This window comes from Lissotriton helveticus, chromosome 4_1, assembly GCF_964261635.1.
Source record: "Lissotriton helveticus chromosome 4_1, aLisHel1.1, whole genome shotgun sequence".
Classification (NCBI taxonomy): Eukaryota; Metazoa; Chordata; class Amphibia; order Caudata; family Salamandridae; genus Lissotriton; species Lissotriton helveticus.
Window position 1 is genome coordinate 1,821,977,845 of NC_136063.1, and position 21,549 is coordinate 1,821,999,393.

A 21,549-nucleotide genomic window follows, 5' to 3' on the forward strand; every position below is an offset into this window, starting at 1 on the left:
CTACCTTGACTCATCCACCATACACCACTTTCTTCCTTGATAAACTGGTTCTGCGAACTAGAGCATCCTGATTACCGAAGGTTGTGGCGCTGCTCCACTCCAGTCAAACCATCACCCGCAGGTGTTCTATGTTCCTCCTCCTCCCTGTAAGGAGGAGGAGAGACCCCGTAGCTTGAACCGTAAAAGAACACTCGTTTTTGTATATATCAGTCATATCTGAGACCACTGGGTGGATGATCCACTCTTTGTCGGGTTTGCCAGAACACAAAAAGACAAGGCTGTACAGAAGCATACCATCTTGCACTGGATCGTGCTCTTCTTTAAGATCTGCTACACTTTGGCTAGAAAGCAGCCTTAAGGACTGCATGCTCATTTTACCAGGGCCAAAGCTGCTACCACTGCATTAGCTCTAGGTGTCCCTATCATAGACACATAGACATATTCCAAGCAGCTATGTCGGCGCCCCTCTATACGTTCAAAAATCACTTATGTATGGACAGCAAGGTCCGCCGAGTCTGGCTATTTGCCTGCTTGGTCAACCAGGACCTTTTGGTTTGAGTCCATTCACAACCCGCATCCAATTAGGTACTGCTTTGGTGTGTATTCAAAAGGTGAGGAATCTATGGCTAGAAGCCCCTATCTGAAAAGCAAGTTATTTCTGGTAAAGACTCTATCAAGGTGCAGATTCCTTACCAACCCTCTCATCCTCCCCGATCTATGATTGGACTCTACACTTTAAACAAGATCAGAAGTCTAGGAAGCTGCACTCTGGTCTGTCAATTTGCTTTTGGGGCTTCACATCTGGGGCGCAGACTCGAAAGCAACTGACATCAGCACCCAGGTTGGCGCCTGCACTTCACTTCTGTAGCAGAATGGTGTGAGTGGGTAACCACATGATGCCACCATCCTGCTTGCAAAGGTACTATAAAAATCTTCCAGATCCAGTCTAACACGTGGGGAATAGTCAACAGGGTAGAAATCTGCTGCTACAGAGTCTCTACCAGAAAGAGCATTACCAAAGGTAAGTCACTTGTTCTTCTGGCTGTTTCTCAGGCACAGCCTCGGTGGAAAGTGATGTATGTCACAGCAGGTAGCAATAGCGCTGACTCCAAACAGGAGTATCCAAAACAAGGGCACAGTGAAGTTTGAGATCTTGCCACCTGGTTGTCCTCAGCCTTCCTGAAGCAGTAATTGTGGACATGCAAAAGGGCAGGCACTTCCTAGAAACTTCCTCACTGTAAATAACAGAAACTTTAGTCCCACCCCTAACATCCACAAAATGGCAGTGCTCAGGATGGACTAAATCAGCAATCCTTTGCTAAGAAGGACTTCATTGAGTTTCTGAGGTTAGTCGTGTCTCCTTCCTCCCTCACCTCTGTGTCTGGTTCTCGAGCTTCTAGAATGTAATCAGTAGACTTCCACTGTCTTGGAGGTCCACCCTCCATCTTATGCCAGGGTATACATTGGGCCATCCAAATGGGGTTCCACGGGTACCAGTACTCTGACTCCCAGAGGACTTTGAGTCTTAACTACCACACATGTGGCACATACACACACTTGACATGCACACAGAATGTCAGTGCAAGAATCTTGGGGTCACGTACAAGCTGAACTCTACACAAAAGGGGTATGTAGATTAGACTCCCCTATGACACTGAAAAAAGGTCTGGTCATAATATTCATTCACAAACCTATATATGCAGCCACCACCACTTTGTGATACTAGTCCTATGACATCTATGAGGGCACACTTGTTGCGCTCCTCCACATCACAGAACACGTCTGGACCACCTGCTACCAGGCAGGGCTAGTCATTTGTACCCACACTAAATTAGTGTGCCTACATGGCCAAATACAATCAGGATTACAGATTCACATGCAGTCGGGCACTCAAGGCAGGGATGATTGCCAGTTTAACCTGCAATTAACATTCCCGTCTCAACACCTTAACAAGGTTTTCCGGTGCCTATTACTTTTCCGCCGTCATTTAGCACTGAAGCTCTAGGGCTCATTACACAGTCCCAGTTCCTCTCTCCTGTTAGAGCCTATTTCAAGGTGGGGATAATTGACTTCCCTGCCGAATCCACTGACTGAGCCTCATCTTAGTCTTCCTTCTCCTTTGGCTAGGATCTTCCTTTACCCTGTATGCACTACAACACCTCTTGCTGCTTCACCAGGTCTAGCCTTATTAGCAGGCTGTAAGGAAATGCCTCTGTTCGAGGCATATGGGCTGCAGATGGTACATTATGAATAGATCGCCATCTGGTGTTGGGCTCGGATGATTGCACTTGTTTTTCTCTTGGAGAAGTCTTTTGTAGTCACGAGGCTGGTGAATCCTTCCTTGGGTGATAGTGCGCATGGGCATCGGCTCCATCCTTAGATTGTATTTTTCCGCCATCGGGTTCGGATGAGGATCGAAGCGCTCCGGATCGACTTCGAGAAAAAAGTTATATTTCGGCGCGTATTCCCTTTCCAATTCGACGGTATTGTTTATCGAGCGCGAGTTCATTCCCATTTCGACGCGCTTCGACGTCAACACCAACGATTTCCAACTCTACGTCGACAGGACCGGGAGGCCTATCTCGACGTAGTCCAGCCCGGAGTCCATGGAAAGGACTCCATTCAAGAAATGTCCAACGTGTGGTGCTAAATTCCCACACAAGGACCTACACGAGGTGTGCAACCTCTGTTTGTCACCTGACCACGAATCCAGGGATTGTGAAGCCTGTGCGGCTTTCTCCTCCAAGTCGACGATTAGAAAACCGTCGAGCCCGAAGACACAAGATGTCGAGGATGGAGTCAGATGCAATCCCAGAACTGTTCGAGGTCGAACACCCCGAGGAGGAGGAAGAAGATGAGGACGGGTCGGGGTCAGAAGCGGACGAATCTGATGTCGAAGAAGTCGACGTTCATCAAACTGTGAGTGACGACGTCCCTTTGCCAAAAAACCGACCCCGATTGGTGTCGACCCCGCCTTCGAGCCCGGTCAGACAACCGAAAAAAGTTTCCGACGCCCCGCCTTCTGGCTCGGCAACGAAACCGAAACACTCGGTCTCCCACTATGTCGGATCCGAGAAACGGTCGACATCGACACCAAAGCTCCATACCAAAGAGAGATTGAAGTCGAAACATTCCATGTCGAAACCGAAACATGCTTCGACGTCGAAGACTCCCTCGACACCGAAAAAATCGGACTCGAGCAAACTCTCGGTGCCGAAAACACATAACACCGAGACACAGAAGCAAAAGCACCTATCGGACCTAAAGACTTAGGTACTGACACAGGAGCAACAAACAGATCCAAAACAAAAGACTTTGTTCATTGATCCAGAAACTGGCAAGGTGGGGACAAAACTACCTAAAAAGAGGAAGACTCAACCGTTGGAGGAGAAAGCTCCTCCTCCTAAGAAGAGAACAATGGGGACAAATACAACTCCTCCCCTTTCTCCACAGCCTATGGACACACCCTCTTCTCCTCTTCCTCATCCTCTGCCAGCTATCCCTCGACCTTTTACACCACGCCCATCTATACCTCAAACAGATGTAGAAAGTGACACAGGGGATGGGGACCTTCCTAGGGATGATAACAATACAATCCTAGAAGACACAGACCCATGGGAAGATTATGATGCAGTGTCAGATAATGATAATGACCCTGACCTGTATCCATCAAAACCCTTTCCTTTTTTGTACCTGCTGCACAAAAATCTTCAGGGACCCTACCAATGCTTAAGGGTCTCCTCACTCACACATCAGACATATTTAAAGATCCTGTGAGGGCTAGGGTGTTAAACCCAAGAATTGACAAAAAGTATAAGGCAGCCCCAAAAGACCCAGTATTTATTAAGGGACAAATACCTCTGGACTCGTTAGTAGTCTCAAACGCTCGTAAGAGGGCGAACTCACTAACAGCAGGAGAAGCTCCTCCTCCTGACAAGGAGTCCAAGTTAATAGATGCCTCTGGCAAGAGAGTAGCATCCCAAGCAGCAAACAGCTGGCGCATAGCAAATACTCAAGCGCTACTTGCACGCTATGATAGAGCTCATTATGATGAGTTAGAGAAACTCATTACACATCTCCCTAAGGAACATCAAAAAAGGGCAGATCAGCTGATACAAGAAGGGAAGATAATAACCAACACTTCCATTAAGTGCGCCTTAGACGCAGCAGACACTGCGGCAAGATCTATAAACACCAGTATCATGTTAAGAAGACATGCATGGCTCAGGGTCTCAGGGTTTAAACAGGAGGTACAAACTTCTTTATTGAACCAGCCTTTTGATGGGAAAACACTCTTCGGCTCAAGCACAGATGAGGCGTTGGAGAAAATGAAAAAGGACACAGAAACGGCTAAGTCAGTGGGAGCATTGCAACAGCCATCTCAGAGAGGTTCCTTTCGTAGGTCCACCTATAGAGGCGGATCAAAGAATACAGGCACAAGCCAGCAATCAACCTCTTTTACACCAACATCACCCAAAGGTAATTCTAGAGGCAGTTACAGAGATAACAACAACAAGGGTAGAGGTCGCGGAAACAACAACAACCGCAACTCTCCTACCCCAAAACAGTGACTTCATACAGCTCCCCCCAGACCATGCAACACCGGTCGGGGGCGCCTATCACAGTTCCTACCTGTCTGGGAAAACATCACATCAGACAGGTGGGTGAGACAAATTATCTAACATGGTTATTGCCTAGAACTCACTGCTACCCCACCAAACATCCCCCCCAGACAGCGTCCAATGAGTCAAGATCATCTGACATTATTAAAACAGGAAGTACTATAACTGCTACAAAAGCATGCGATAGAGGAGGTTCCACAACATCAACAAGGAACAGGAGTATACTCGCTATACTTTCTAATTCCCAAAAAAGACGGATCTCTAAGGCCTATACTAGATCTCAGACCTCTCAATGCATACATAAATTCGGAACATTTCCACATGATCACTCTCCAACAGGTACTTCCTTTACTAAAGAAAGGGGACTTTCTTTCTACACTGGATCTAAAAGACGCCTACTTTCATATCCCAATTCACAAAGCTCACCGAAAATACCTCAGGTTTGTAATAGAAGGACGACATTATCAGTTCAAGGTCCTTCCGTTTGGAGTCACAACAGCACCAAGGGTGTTCACAAAATGCCTAGCAGTGGTTGCGGCACACCTAAGAAGACAGCAAATACATGTCTTCCCTTACTTGGACGACTGGCTAATAAAGGCCAAGTCACAAGAGGAATGTCTTCAAAACACACAAAAGACAATTCAACTGCTGCACCAGCTAGGGTTTACGGTGAACTACACAAAATCCCACCTGCAACCAAACAAGATTCAACAATATCTAGGGGCTACTATAAATAAAGAAAAAGCCATAGTATACCCCAATCCAGTCAGAATTCAGACAATGCTCACCTTAATTCAAAGATTTCAACTGCAACACTCATTAACAGCTCGAGTGTTCATGCAGTTATTAGGTATGATGTCCTCTTGCATACTGTTAATCCCATATGCCAAACTACAAATGCGTCCGCTTCAAGAATGTCTAGCAACACAGTGGAATCAGGCTCAAGGTCAGATTACAGATCTGGTATTGGTAGACGACCGCACGCATCGCTCTCTGAAGTGGTGGAATACAACAAACATTTCCAAAGGGCGGTCGTTCCTAGAACCAATTCCACAAGTGGTACTAACAGCGGATGCATCGCTCACCGGATGGGGAGCGCATATGGAGAGATACACAGTACAAGGGAGATGGAGTGTACAGCACAAACGACTGCACATAAATCATCTAGAACTACTAGCAGTGTTCCTAGCATTACAAGCTTTTCAAATGCATATTCTCAACAAAGCAGTCCTGGTCAGAACAGACAACATCAGATAGCAGACATCTTAAGCAGAGAGTCAGAACAAATACACAAATGGGAACTGCACAACCAAATACTGCAGCCATTCTTCCAAAGATGGGGACAACCGGAGATAGATCTCTTTGCCACTCATCAGAACGCAAAATGCCAAAGCTTCGCATCCAGGTACCCACACCACCTGTCGCAGGGCAATGCATTAGGGATAAATTGGTCCAACAAATTTGCATACGCTTTTCCCCCTCTCCCACTAATTCCATTAGTGGTTCGAAAACTGCAACAGCATTCAATGACCATGAAACTGATAGCACCCACGTGGGCACGGCAGCCGTGGTTCACCATGCTCCTACAACTCTCACAGGTGCCACACCAAAAATTAAGAATCTCACCCATGCACCTTACACAGAACCATGGAGAAATAATGCACCCAGATCCCAAACAACTGAACCTAGCGATCTGGCTCCTGAGGTCTTAGAATTTGGATACTTAAATTTACCTCCGAACTGTATGGAAATTATTAAGCAAGCAAGACGTCCCACCACCAGAGCCTGCTATGCAGCAAAGTGGAAAAGGTTTGCTGTATACTGTAACAGTAACAACATCAACCCTCTGGACGCATCTAAGCAAAATATTATTTGCTACTTACTACACTTACAGCAATGTAACCTTGCTTACACCTCCATTAGAGTACATCTTGCAGCTATAGCAGCATACCTGCAAAACAGGCAACATCTATCCCTGTTTAGGGTACCCACAATTAAGGCTTTCATGGAAGGCCTCAAAAGAGTTATTCCACCAAGACTACCACCTTCTCCAGTCTGGAACCTCAACATAGTACTCACCAGACTAATGGGGCCACCTTTTGAACCTATGCATAGGTGTGAAATACAATTTCTTACATGGAAGGTGACCTTCCTTATAGCCATTACCTCCCTCAGGAGAGTGAGTGAGTTACAGGCATTAACAATACAAGAACCATTTCTACAGTTACACCAGAATAAAGTGGTTCTTAGAACAAACCCAAAGTTATTGCTTAAAGTAATTTCAGCATTCCACATAGATCAGCCAGTGGAACTACCAGTCTTTTTTCCAAAGCCACAGACGGTAGCAGAGAGGGCCCTACATACACTAGATGTCAAAAGGGCAATATTATATTACATAGAAAGAACACAAACTTTCAGAAAAACCAAACAACTATTTGTAGCGTTTTCCCCAACACATAAAGGCAACCCTATCTCTAAAGCAGGTATTGCCAGGTGGATTGTAAAATGTATACAATATGTTACATAAAGGCAAAAAGAACACTAACTGATCCCCCTAGAGCTCATTCTACACGCAAAATAGGGGCATCTATGGCATTCTTAGGGAACATTCCCCTAGATGACATATGCAAAGCAGCAACTTGGTCTACACCACATACCTTCACAAAACACTACTGTGTTGATGTGCAGGCAAGACAACAGGCAAATGTGGGCCAGGCTGTATTAAAAGCGTTATTTCATACTGTTGCAACAGACACTGGTGACCACCGCTAGGGAGGTAACTGCTGTGTAATCTATTCATAATGTACCATCTGCAGCCCATATGCCTCGAACGGAATATGCTACTTACCAGTATGCATCTGTTCTTGGCATAGAGGGCTGCAGAGTGGTACATGCCCTCCTTGCCTCCCCGGAAACCTGTGTCTGTTCCAACATTATCTTATTTAGATACACTTACATGGGCATCTCTTTCTGTATTCTATCATACTACTCCATCTAACCCTACTATGGCAAAACAATCTAAGGATGGAGCCGATGCCCATGCGCACTATCACCCAAGGGAGGAGTCACCAGCCTTGTGACTACAAAAGACTTCTCCAAGAGAAAAACAAGTGCAATCATCCGAGCCCAACACCAGATGGCGATCTATTCATAATGTACCACTCTGCAGCCCTCTATGCCAAGAACAGATGCATACTGGTAAGTAGCATATTTCTTTTTTATGGTCACCCCCAAGGTTTTCGACTGATGCTGCTTGTTTTTCGATTTTAAGAGTGCGCTGAGGCCTACTAACCCGACCTCAGTGCCTGTTCCCTTAAACTCATATGTTGAGTTGGCCTTTAGCCAGTTGGCGTAGTTAACTTACTTTTAAGGGCCTAGTAAATGGTACCCAGTGATCCCGAGACCTGTAAGTTATAGAGCCCCGGGATTGCAGCACTGGTTGTGATACCAACCAGTGCTGCAAATATGGATGGGCCATAAGTAAAACGAGACTCCCAGCTCTCCATTTGTCAGGCTGGCCCGACTTTGCCGTTTAATGCAATGGCAAAGCCTGACTGTCTACTGGTATATGTGTATGTCATTCCTATGGCAGGCCTATCGAGTCATAATGCAGGGTGCCACATATCCCATGGGCAGAACATGTATTTTTACATGTTCTGATAGTAAAAACGTGAACATTTTGATTTTACTGTAGAAAATCTTGGTCGCCCAAGTGGCGGGTGCAGAGTTACACTGTGAACCCTCAGCTGTGCTAACTCTGGAAAAGTGTGACCAAAGTGGGTTGGGTTTTGGCAGCCGTTCCGTGCTGGCCTTTCCGACACAGAAAGGCTGTCTGAACTCTACTTTGGGGGCCCCCAGCAGGGCCCCTTGGGTGCACGGCGTTCCGTTGATCCCTGCACCCCAGGGCAGGCACCTTGAGGGTGTCACGGGGTGCAGGGATGAACTGCACCTCCCATTTTACTATGGGAGCATGCGTTCCGGGCGGTTTACTGCTGTAATGCATGCTCCTGTAGTAAAATTTAAGAATGCAACCAAACCGTGTTCGGTTGCATCCTAATGGGGCGGTCAGGACCTCTGACCGGTACGTTGTCGGGCGGAGGTGAATCCGCCCAACATCATAATGACCCCTTTAGAGTTCACAGTGGGCCAGAAGCAGTTTCAGTTCGCAGTGCTAACTTTTAGTTTACCAGTACCCCTTGGAATTAACAAAAGTGATGGCGGTGGCCGCATCACACCTTCGGAGGTCGGGGGTATTAGTCTTCTCCTTCTGCCTGCCTTCTGACTGGTTGCTGAAGGCAGGCTCACCTCAGGCAGTCATTTACTTCTTCGAGACGACATTGAACCTCTTAATATTCATGATCAACTTGCAGAAGTCACACCTGAATCCTTTGCAGATGCTCCTGTTCATCTCAGCTATTCTGGATATGGTATGATTCCATGTCTTTCCTCCAGAGCAGAGAGTCCAGGGCATTCTGGATAGGATCCTGACGTTTCAGCCTCAGCCCTGGATCTCAGTGTGGATGACTTTGTGGGTACTAGTACTGTTGACCTCCTGCATCATGCTGGCCAAAAGTAGCAGGTAGCATATGCAGGCTCTGCAGCGGGAAAACAAATTCAATTGGGCGCAAATTTCAGAGGAGACTTCAAATTACTTGCAGTGATGGCTACTGGACTGCGTTTGGGTCAGTGGCAGACCCTTCTCCATACCCCACCCTAAGCTGGGAAGGCGGGGTCTCCAATGCCAGGGTGGACAAACTCAGCCACGGCCACTTAGCAGATCAAGAATGGCAGTTGCCACCAGAGGTGGCATAGGGCATCTTCCCTCAGTGGGGAGAAACTTGACTCAATCGAATCATGTTTATTTCGGATTAAACACATTCCTGAAAACATCGTCAGAGATAAAACATAAAAAGTACAATGTAGATAACAAACAATATTACAAAGTTCATAGTAATTAAAACATCCTAGCTTGTGTAAACATATAATAAATTTCAACATATAAAATCATGTCTATATGATAAATACAGAGAGCAAACCGCTCTCAGATAAAGAAGGACTTGTCCCAAAAATCATTATTAGCACCAACCTATTCATATTTAACATATCGAGGGTAGTCAGTGCCACATATCATACATTTTATACGGTGCAACATACAATATTCATACTCAGGACCAGGACAAACCGAGTTCATATCAACTTAGCTATTGCTACCATTGACAGAGAAACAGACCATAAAATCAAAAATAAAAATAGGGCAGCTGGACAAATTCAAGGACCAGGACATTCACCGATTATTTGACCTGGCAAAAAAAAGGAATCCTTATTAGCGTCAAACGAAACACTATGAACATGAACTTTAATATGCAGCACAGCTTAAAATGTTTCATATAAAGTGCAACATGAAAACACACAAGATTCATTCTCAGATGGAACATCTTAACTAGCATTGGCATAGCAGCATATATGGTAATTTTTAACACCAAACTCTGTAAAGATGGCAAACACTTAAGTAAACAGGACATCTCCATGTGCGATGCGAGGCTGCAGAGACCAATCTCCGCAGTGCAATAATACAAGATGGAGTAGATGCTTTGAAACGGGTAAATACAAGATATGCAATACAGTGCAAATTGCTTAAGCAACCACTAGGGCTTTACGTCTGAGGGACCACATCCAGCCCAGAAACTTTGCCACAGTCCATGCATATAGAAGTCTAGTATCAGATTGTAAAATTCTCATGGCTGCTGAGCAGTTTCTTGTACCTAAAGTTTGGCAGACCTGCCTGATCCAGGTCTGTCTTGGATGTGAATAAGCCGTGCAAACGAACAAAACATGGGCTACCGTTTCTTTTTGCCTTTTACAGCTCGAGCAAATCAGTGAGGACTCCGCTTGCATGGCCTTTTTGCTGTAAATATCGTAAGTGGTAAATAGTCTAACCTGAACTGAACATATATTTTTACTATCTAAGGGATTAGTAAAACAGCCCAGATATTTTCATACCAAGGACATGAATTGGACCGCACAACATTCATAGTAAGACACCCTTTGGAGTTGTTATCATTCTCCTTTTGAGCCACCCAATAGCAGTGTAATTTGTTGATTTGTTATCTTGAGGGAATGGGCTCGGACAGAGTATGCTCCCAATGACTCAACAGGCCTCGGGAAGGCAATACCTTTCTGATATTTTTACATCACTCGATTTTATGGAACCTATCTTGCTTGTTTACATCCTGAAGGGCCTCTGCCTAGTTAGCTAATTCAGAATTAGTTCCAAGTGCCTGCCAAAACAAGATTAGGCTGAGCCTTGCTTTGACAGCAATTTGTTTCCTACCCATGTCGGGGTCAAGTGGATAAGAAGGTGTGCTGGGGGAAGGGATACCAGAGTTCTAATTAACTTACGTTTAGATGTGGTCATGTCAGAAAGATTACAGAACTCTTATAATTCTGCGCCATACAACGACGTAGCCACAGCTTTGGAATTATAGATCTGTAAGGAGGGTGCTATGGGCTTGCTATGCGAGACATGATGCTCCTTTGGGATGGTGCCTGATATTTGTCTGTGTTTGAGAGTTGCTTTGTCTAAATGATGTTTCCATGACATGCCAGGTGACAATTTGATGCCCAAATACTCAAAAGCAGCCACCCTGTTAAGTTCCTCGCCACCCAAGTACATTTTCCCTCTATATGATTTGTGTTGGTTTATTGCCATAAAGTTTGTCTTGGTTATGTTAACATCAAGACCTCTTAACAAGCAAAACTCCTAAAACCATGATAATAAGGGTTTTAGCCCTATGGGTGTTTCAGACACAAGCAGTGTGTCATCAGCCAACAATGAAGTGGAAACCTTCACAATCCCCAGGGATGAGGCATCCGTGGGTACAGCCAAAAGAAAATGCACTACTTTGTTCAAATAGAGGTAGAACAGGGTAAAGGAACATACACATCCCTACTGGACTCCCTTCATAAATTGGATTTGTAAGCTCCCCGTTCCCTCCCAACAACAACTGGCATGTTTATCCTCATGCAGCCGGACAATGATTGATAGTAGGTTAGGGGGCAATCCCATCTGCCGTAGCACTTGCCACGGAGTCAAATGCAGACTTAAGGTCAGCAAAGGTCACATACAAGTGACCCTTGCCAATAAGCACAGTTTTCCAGTAAAGTAAAAGAAAACTAAATACCTTGTTCACTGTGCTAGTTTTTTTGCGTACTTGAGAAACCTGACTTGATCTTTTCGCCACCACTGAGAACAGTCGGTGTCAGCACTTGCATGTTGGAGTTTCCAAGGCAGAGACACCTTCCATCTGGAGTGGAGGACTTCTGCTTGCCTTTTCCACCCCCCCTCTCCTGTCTCAAGTTCTGAAGAAGATTAGGAAAAAAGGGTCCCAAGTCATCCTAGTAGTGCCGGACTGGGCAATGCAAGTGTGGTACCCGAACTCCTGGGCATGAGCATGTGTCCTCCGATCAAGCTGCTGCTTCAGGAGGATCTTCTGTCACAGCAGGAGAGCAGGGTTCTGTACCCAGGCCTGCACATTTTGCATTTCTATGCCTGGCGATTGAGCGGCAGCAGTTTACCTTTTTCAGCCTTCCTCATCCTGAGGTCATTGATATCATTTTTCCAGCAAGGCTTCCCTCACAAAATTGGGCTATAACAGTCACTGGGACAAGTGTGTGGCTTTGTGCAGCAGCTGACTAATTGACCTCCTACAAACCAAGTTGTCTGAAATTGTATTGATTATATTGTCCCTGACCCACCAAGAACTTGCTGTCAGCACTGTATCTGAAAGAAACAGGTTAGTGTTAGATTCCTTACCTTAGAATATCCCCAGGCGTCAGACTGGATCCGGAAAGTTTTGCGTAGCAGTACCCCTGCGCGTCAGTATGCGTCGTCTGCTGTTCGGCGTCCGTCGTCGGCGTCGCCTGCGGCGGGATGACGTCGTCGGAGTACTTAGACGCCGCCCTCGTGCGCTGACGTCAGTTCTTCTTTTTTCCGCGCCAGCAAGCGCAGATCCAGAAAAAGCAGTACTCCTTAGTCACTTTTTGACTACCTTTTTCGATCTTTTTGATCCTGTTTCGAGTCATAAGACTATCGGTGCCAGTAGGGATGCTTGGGTTCAAGCCCTGTGCCGATTGCAACCGACTGATGTTGGTTACCGACCCCCATCACCGGTGCCTGTATGGCCATGGGCCCGACCATGACGACAAGTTGTGCCCCGACTGCCGGGCCTTGACATCGAAGGCTAGGCAGGAGCGGTCCCGTAAGCACCTCGAGCTCCAGCATTCAACCCCGTGCAGTTCAAGGTCCAGGTCGAGGAGGAGGTCGAAGGAAGTGTCGCGGGGCCACAGTCATCGAAGCTCGGCAAGTCGACACCATTCGTCAGGCTCCAAGTCGTCAGGTAAGAGGCACAAGAAGTCGAAGAGACTACATTGCTCTTCCGACTTCCCCCAACGCTCGTGCGATGCGGCCGGGGTTTCGGGTGATGCCGCTCCGCCGGAGCCGCAGGCGCCGCTACCAGCTCTATACCCGCCGGTCCCTGGGCTGAACGCGACGCCGGAGGAGATTGATGCCTTCCTCATGTCCATGAGGTCGCTCTCTCGTCTGTCGGGTCCCGCTGTGGCGCCTTCGGGCCCCGCGGCCCCGACTGGGAGCCCAAGCGGGCCGGGTGCTTTGGCGCCGTCGACGACTCTGGTACCGACGCCGCAGGGCCCCTCTGGATCCGGGTCATCGCTGGTCGACCTTACGATCCCTCCGCCTGCGCCGACCCCCAGGGTGTCCCAGGACGTCGTCGTCCCCGGTCCCTCCCTAAGTCTGGATCCGGCATCAGACCGGCGTCGCTCGACGCCGCATTCGACGCTGAGAGAAGAGCAATTCTTCTATGATCCAGCCCCATCCTTTGTACCTGACTATCAGGAGATGGGTGGCGAGGGGGATTGGGAGGGGTCTGAGGACCCTCTGGCATGAGAGTGCCAGTGGTTTCAGGACTGGGCGGGGGATCTAGGGGAGGCCAGTGGCTTTGTCTCCCCACCTACCATGGCTACGGAGGAGGGGACTGCTTACAGCGGGGTGCTGACGAGGGCGGCCAAGGCCTTGGGTCTTGAGCGCCCCGTCGCGGCCCTGAGGACTAACCTCCTCACCGAGGTCCTTAAACCGCAGGCAAGCTCTTCGGAGCCTCTACTGCCGTTTAATGAGGCCCTTACTGACGTTCTGTTGGGCACTTGGTCCAGGTCCGCTACAGGTCTCCCTGTAGATCCGAACGTGGCCAGGCGCCACCGCCTAGCCCCTGGCGACCCTAGCGTCTTGTCCACCCACCCCACCCCGAGAGCCTGGTTATCCAGGCCTCTAACTCCCAGACCGCATTCCCGACTGCACCACCTGATCGGGAAACCAAAAGGTATGAGCAGTTTGGTAAGAAGCTGTTCTCCTCACTTAGTCTGGGGTTGTGGTCGGTCAACACCGCTTGCCATTTGGGCCGTTATACCCACTCTCTGTGGGACACGGTCGCGGACGTGCTGCCTGCTTGCCCGGAGGAGGCCCGGGTCAAACTCGCTCGAGCCCTTGCGGAAGGGCGGGATGCAGCACGGTACTCTATCCGATGTGGGCTGGATACCACGGACTCGCTGGGCAGGGCGATTTCCACGACGGTGACGGTTCGCCGCCACACCTGGCTGAGGTCCGCCAACTTTTCGGCTGATGTCCAGAATTCCCTCATGGACATCCCGTTTGATGGCCGTCGCCTTTTTGGCAACAAGGCAGACAGTGCGCCTGAGCGTTTCAAGGACTAAAGGGCTACGGCCAAGTCCTTGGGCCTGTCGGGCCAGCGCCAGCAGACTTCTGCCTTTCGCTCCTTTCGTGGCCAAGGAAGGGGCCCCCCTCACGTCCTGCCAGCCACGGGCCGCAGACTAACATCCAGCGTGGCGGTGGACTTGGTAACCGCCGTGGCGGGGACAGCGGCGAGGCCAGTCCACATCCACCCCCGCAGCATCCGCCTCAAAGCCTTCCTAGTCCGAGCTTTCAGGCCCATTCTACGCCAGTGGGGGCCAGGGTTCACCATCACCTCCTCCACTGGCGCTCCATCACATCGGCCAGGTGGGTGTTGCAAATCGTCCGAAGGGGCTACTCCCTCCCCTTCGAGGCGACCCCTCTAGCCATGCCACCGCAGTACCACCGCGTGTTGGGGGATCACTTGCAACTTCTGCAAGAGGAAGTTACAGCCCTCTTGGCCAAGTGGGCCATCGAGAGCATTCCTGGGTCAGAAGTAGGGTGTGGTTGTTACTCCCACTACTTTCTGAGTCCCAAGAAGGGCAAAGGGGGCCTACGCCCTATCTTGGACCTGCGGAACGTCAATGGCTTCCTCCGGAAGGAGAAGTTCAAGATGCTGACTTTGGCTCAGGTCTTAGCTGCCCTAGACCCAGAAGACTAAATGATAGCGTTGGACTTGCAGGACGCATATTTTAAAATCCCCGTCCTGCCGGCCCACCGGCGTTACCAGCGGTTCACGGAAGGCCGCGAGCACTTTCAGTTTACCGTGCTTCCCTTCGGCCTTACCAGCGCCCCTTGGGTGTTCACGAAAGTGATGGCGGTGGTCGCAGCCCATTTGCGCAGATTAGGGGTGTCAGTCTTCCCCTAACTCGACGACTGGTTGTTGAAGGCGGGCTCGCCCCAGACAGTCGTCAGCCACCTCCAGACTACGGCCGACCTCTTGCACCTGCTGGGGTTCTCCATCAATGTGCCAAAGTCGCACCTGTGTCCCTCTTAGAAGCTCCTCTTCATCGGAGCGGTTCTGGACTCTGCGCAGTTTCGGGTTTATCCTCCCGAACAGCGGGTTCGGGATATTCAGGATCTGATTCCGATCTTTCGGCCTTTATCCCGAGTCTCAGTCAGGTTGACGCTGCGGCTTCTGGGGCTGATGGCCTCCTGCATCCTTCTGGTGCATCACGCCAGGTGGCGGATGCAGGCTCTGCAGTGGGACCTGAAGATTCAGTGGGCCCAGCATCAGGGCAACCTGTCCGACCACGTCCTGATCTCGGAGGGCACTGCGAGACAGTTGCAGGGGTGGCTCATGGACCGCGATTGGGTCAACGGCAGATCCCTCTCCCTACCCCAACCGGAGCACGTAGTAGCAACGGATGCGTCCCTCCTGGGCTGGGGGGCCCACATGGGAGAGGCGGAGATCAGAGGCCTCTGGTCTACGGCGGAGTCCCGGCTCCATATCTGGAGCTGCGGGCGATCCGACTTGCACTGAAGGCATTCCTTCCCTCTGTCCGGGGAAGTGTAGTGCAGGTGTTCACGGACAACACCACCGCCATGTGGTACTGCAACAAACAGGGCGGGGTGGAGTCGTGGATCCTTTGTCAGGAGGCTCTGCGCCTCAGGCAATGGCTGGAACACCACGGTTTCACCCTGGTGGTTCAACACCTGGCAGGTTCCATGAACGCCAGGGCGGACGAACTCAGCCGCCGGTGCATGATGGATCACAAATGACGTCTGAACTCTGACGTTGCGCAAGGCCTCTTTCAGAGATGGGATAGAGCCTTGGTTAGATCTATTTGCCACTGAAGAGAACGCGCAATGTCATCAGTTCTGCGCGTTGGAATTTCCAAGGCGGCACTCGCGCGAGTGGAGCTGCGGTCTGTTTTATGCCTTTCCACCGGGAAACATCCTTAACCACGATGAATGAACAACGACTTACCGGAACAACGAAGAGTGAACAACGAAGAGGGCTGAACCACGAAGGCAACATCCATGAACGACGGAACAACGAAGGATGGAACCACGACTTTTAGAACACCAGAGTTGTACGTAGGTTAATTTAGGAAAACGTATAAATGGGTAGATTGGGGGTGTGGGGGGGACTCCCCCCACAAATACGATAAAAAATATATTAATAGATAGAAATATAACCTGAAGAATAAATTCGTAATAGTAAAGTAACAAATACAGCTAAGGTTGTTGAAGAAATTGATTTACATTTTATTTACTGGTTTATGTCAGGAGATGGCAGTGTTGCTTTGATTTTAACAATTGAAAATGCATTCGATTCACAAACAGAATTTTTCGTGGTTTAGGGAATAGTGGTTTAAAATGTAGTGGTTAAGTAATGGTCGTGGTTTAGCCTTCGTTGTTCCAGAAGTCGTGGTTGAGGCAGTAGTTGTTAAGTCATACAATCCTTTCCACCGAAGAAGATCAGGCGCGACCGGGCCCAAGTCATCCTTGTGGCTCCGTACTGGGCACGAAGATTCTGGTATCCCGATCAACTCAGCATGTCAGTTGATCCCCCGATTCGTCTGCCTCTTCAGGAGGACCTTCTGTCGCAGCAGCAGGGGATGGTCCTCCACCCGAACCTGTCCAGTCTCCACCTCCATGCGTGGAGATTGAGCGGCGACAGGCCATTTGACTTGCCTCCTGAGGTCTGTGATGTGATTCGATCAGCCAGGCATCCCTCCACAAAATCGGTATACGCCTGCAGGTGGAACAAATTTGTGGCATGGTGCACAGCAAAGGCTGTGGATCCCCTTTCAGAGGTTCTCCTCTTTCTTCTTTCTCTTGCCCAGCAGGACTCTGCTCTGGGCACCATCAAAAGCAACCTCTCTGCCATTTCAGCCTTTTTAAGGCTACCTGATCAGCCTTCTCTTTTCAAGTCGCCTGTTGTAAATAGATTCTTGAAGGGCATCATTCACATGTTTCCTCCTGTTCCTTTCGTGATGCCTCAGTGGGACTTGAATCTTGTTCTTACTTATTTGATGTGTGCTCCTTACGAGCCACTTCACAATTGCCCTCTTAGTTTTCTCACTCTTAAGACTGCCTTCCTGGTTGCCATCACCTCTGCCAGGAGAGTGAGTGAGCTCCAGGCTCTTTCTTCCAAACCTCCTTTCCTGTCTGTCCATCCGGACAAAGTTGTCTTGAGAACGTGTCCCTCTTTCCTGCCCAAGGTAGTCACAGCCTTCCACATCGGGCAGTCCATCACCTTGCCCACCTTCTTTCCGCATCCGCATCCCTCGAAAGAGGAATAGAGGCTCCACCGTCTGGACCCAAAACGTGCGCTCTCATTCTATCTGGACCGCACACGCCAGTGCCGGGTGGACGACCAGCTCTTTGCTGGTTACGTGGGCGCTAAGAGGGGACGGGCGGTGCACAAACGGACCATCTCTCATGGGTCATGTTGTGCATCAAGGTATGCTACTGTTTGGCTAAAAAGGAGCCTCCTGTTGGGCTGAGGGCCCATTCCACTTGGGCCACGGTGGCTACTACTGCCCTGGGTCGAGGAGTCCCCTTGCAGGACATCTGTCTGGCAGCTACGTGGGCTTCGCTGCACACGTTCGCTAGACACTACAGCCAAGTCCGGAGAGATGGCTTTTTCGGCCGTTCTGTTCTCCAGGACTTTCTGGTGTGATTATTGGTTCGCAGACACACCACCGGGGTTGGTATTGCTGGGGTATCTATTCTAAGGTAAGGAATCTAACACTAACCTGTTTCTTTCAGATGCACATACCTTCTGTAATGATATTATCTGTAAGAAACAGTAGTTAGTGTTCGATTCCTTACCGCCCCACCCATCCTCCCCGTTCTGCGAACCGATATCTTGGGTTACGGTTCTTCCCTTTGAGGGCCCTAGTTTCATGGCACCAGTGTCGGTTTTTATCATGGCTCTGCGTTCCTGGCGCGGAAAAGCTGTGTATAAGAACTGACGTGCGCGAGGGCGGCGTCTAAGTACTCCGATGACGTCATCCCGGCACCAGCGACGCCGAAGACGGACGAGGAGCCGCAGACGACGCCTACCGACGCGCAGGGGTACTGCTACGCAAAACTTTCCGGATCCAGTCTGACGCCTGGGGATATTCTAAGGTAAGGAATCTAACACTAACTGCTGTTTCTTACATATATATTGTTACCGTTGGTAAGTAACTTGTGCTACGGGCTATTTGTTAGCCATTTCAACTCTTTGCGACTTTGTTTAAATCACCTGTTGTTATTTTTAAAGATCTGCAACATTTATTTCTACCACAAGCATGTTGTCATGCCATAGTAGGACTGGAACTTAGATCTCGCATTTTAGATGTGCACCTTTTTTGAGCTGCTGCACAGATGTCCATTAAGATTTCTGACATTGAAAACGGTCTTTCTCGTCACCATAACAACAGCAAGGTATGTGAGTAAGCTGCAGCCTCTCTCTGTCAGCACACCTTACACAACATTGTTTCCAGATAAGTTGGTGTTGGCGATCTAAGTTTCCTTTCTTCCAAAAGTAGTCACTCCATTTAATCTCATGACAGGCAGACTATCACCATTCTCAATTTTTCCCCCACTTCATCCCATTAAAGAGGAAAAGAGATTTCATTGGTTAGACTCAAGGAGGACACTAAGCTTTATTATTGATCACACTAAAGAACTCTGGGTGGATAGTTAGCTCTTTGTGGAGTTCTCGGGGGCAAAGAAGGGCAAGGTAGTATAAAAAAAGAAAATTTCCCAATGGAGTGTTCTCTGCATAAAGATCTGATACACTCTAGTGAAAAAGTAGCCTCCAGTGAGCTCAACATGCTCATTCAACCAGAGCTAAGGCTGCTACCACTGCACTAGCACGTGGAGTACCTGTCCTGTACAGTTGTCAGGCAACTACGTGGGCGTCGGTACATATGTTCATGAAGCACTACTGCCTCGACAACCAAGTCCTTTGAGAGGGGAATTTAGCCCACTCAGTACTGCAGGACTTTTTGGTTTGAGCCAGTTCACATACCCACCACCTGACGAGTTACTGCAATTGTATCTATTCACACAGTGAGGAATCTGCAGTTATAAGTTTTCATCAGAAGTTACTCATTGTTGGTAACCATTTCCCAAACCGCAGATCCCTCACTGACCCTTCCGCCTCCTCATTCTGTGAATTTAACTATTTTCCTTCTAAAAAGTTACCAGTTTAGAGATATGCATATGGGTCATGCCAATCTGCTGATTGGCTCTGTCTGAGATCGCGAACAGCTTAAGAAAGCAACTGACATTAGCGCACATGGGTGATGCTTTTAAGCAGCTCCATTCATCACATCCAGAGCAGAAAGACATTGGCTTGAAGCCTTACAATGCCATCTATTGGTGCACAGTTTGCAGAGCCATTCTGATACCTGGGGGATATTCACAAGATGAGGAATCTGCTGTTACATAGAGTATCCGTCAGAAAAAGAAGGTTAGTGATGGCACGTAACTTGTCACTTGTGCCAACAATTTAATGGGCACTGTCAGTATGCTGTAGTTCTGGCATTTTGATTGGATAGTGTGCTTATTATTCTTGGATATATTTCGGGAAGATCAAATAAATCTGTTTGAAACTTGCAAATGTGTTGTACCACCTCTCCATTTACTGTGGAATTTTGCTCTGGCTGCATCAATAGTTGGTAAATCCTTCCTGTTAGACACCCTCACCCTGCGTGTGAACTTTGCCAATTCCTATTTTCATCCATTGCTTATTTTCTGTCGAACTAGGTTCTAGATTCTTAGGTTTGATTTGTCAGGATTAAGTTAATAAAGTAGCTTACCTAAGAATGCATTCAGTGTATGCAAAGAGAATGCCCACCTACGTTTTGAGCTTAATTGCTCTTAAAAATACTTCACCCAACTGAACAGAACCACCTTCATTCAAACTTTGGTATCTGCTGGAATTAACTTATTGCACTAAATTGTTTTTCAGCTTAGTGAAAGGCATTATGAAACATACAGTGGAGTTAAAAATACCTATAGGATCAAAACAGTCTTGGGCATGCAAAAGGTCCAAAAAACATTGGGCCTGATTAAGATGTTGGCAGTACTCTGGCCGTCCCTCGTTGGCGGTGATTTCAAGAACTCCGTTGAGTTGACGGTATTCCACCTGCCTTACTCAGATGCCTGTCGGCTTAACCACCACCACATCGGTCTCCTCTGCTGGTGGTATTGCGCTGAGCCTAATTAGATACTCCCGTTGTGCTGGCAGTGCCCTAGCGGCGGTTTGCTGATGGAGTTAGTCCCTGGTTGAGTGGAGACTGGTAAGTACTAATTATTATTATGTCAATACACGTGTCATGTTTGCATCCAAAACATATGTAGGCAATGTATTATGGGCACTTGTGTTGCATATTGCATGCCGCATACACACACCATTGAATGCATACCCACAGGCACCACAAGCACAACACCTAGAACCACCACAAGAACAATTATTTTTTTAAGTTTCAATACAGCTGTGTTCAATTTACCTTGATAAGTAGGAAGATGAACACTACTGCATTACACATAATAAAAATATTGCATGTAAGAGGAGTGCAAAAATACACAGGGCTACAGCAGTTGTCAACACACGATTCATTGTAGGGCATTTGTAGAAGTGGTCTACCTTAGATTCCGGCATCAGCCGAGTCGTTTGGCTTCGCCGTGGAGTGGGAGCAACAAAGGATGGACCTGGACGATGGGGTTCAAGACAGAAGAGGAAGTGGGAAACAATAAAAAAGGTAAGTTTTTAGATCATTTTGTTCGATTCCACCAACTCAATGTAGGAGGTATCTCCTGCCACAGTTGCCTTAACAGAAAGGCACATCGTGATTAGCTTGGCGATAACCTTGGCTGGACTCCTGCCTTCAGCTGCTTCTGCCTATGATGCCTTCAATGCGAATGAAGATATCTGGCGGAGTTGGCAGGACTCTTGCGGTCTTTCTTCCATGGATTTGGCAACATCTAAATAGGGCAAGCAAACCGCTAAGTAGGCGGGCGGTGAACCCATCGAAAAAAAGTCTGCAGGACCATTCCCTCCACGTTCTAAATCATAACCATAGTATTATAGTGCAGGTAGTGCCTAATATCATTAATTTGGGGGAAATGTACATGGCACAAGTTTGTGTGCACATCCATGTTAATCTTGGCCTTAGAGGGTTCTAATTCTAAATTATATTTACAAAGATCTTTTTTCGA

General features: G+C 48.2%; 2 protein-coding genes across 5 annotated transcripts in view; both read left to right on the forward strand.

Annotated features, from left to right (window-relative positions):
• Window positions 1-21,549, forward strand: part of BCORL1 (BCL6 corepressor like 1) — a 916,214-nt gene that overhangs the window by 780,442 nt on the left and 114,223 nt on the right. The gene's annotated exons all lie outside the window — the stretch shown is intronic.
• The window catches only part of LOC144826855 (uncharacterized), a 29,508-nt gene continuing 11,684 nt past the window's right edge, over window positions 3,726-21,549 (forward strand). Inside the window, exon 1 of the mRNA XM_078685324.1 lies at window positions 3,726-4,479. Within this exon, the coding sequence (XP_078541450.1) occupies window positions 3,726-4,479 (754 nt within the window). The remainder of the gene's footprint in view (window positions 4,480-21,549) is intronic.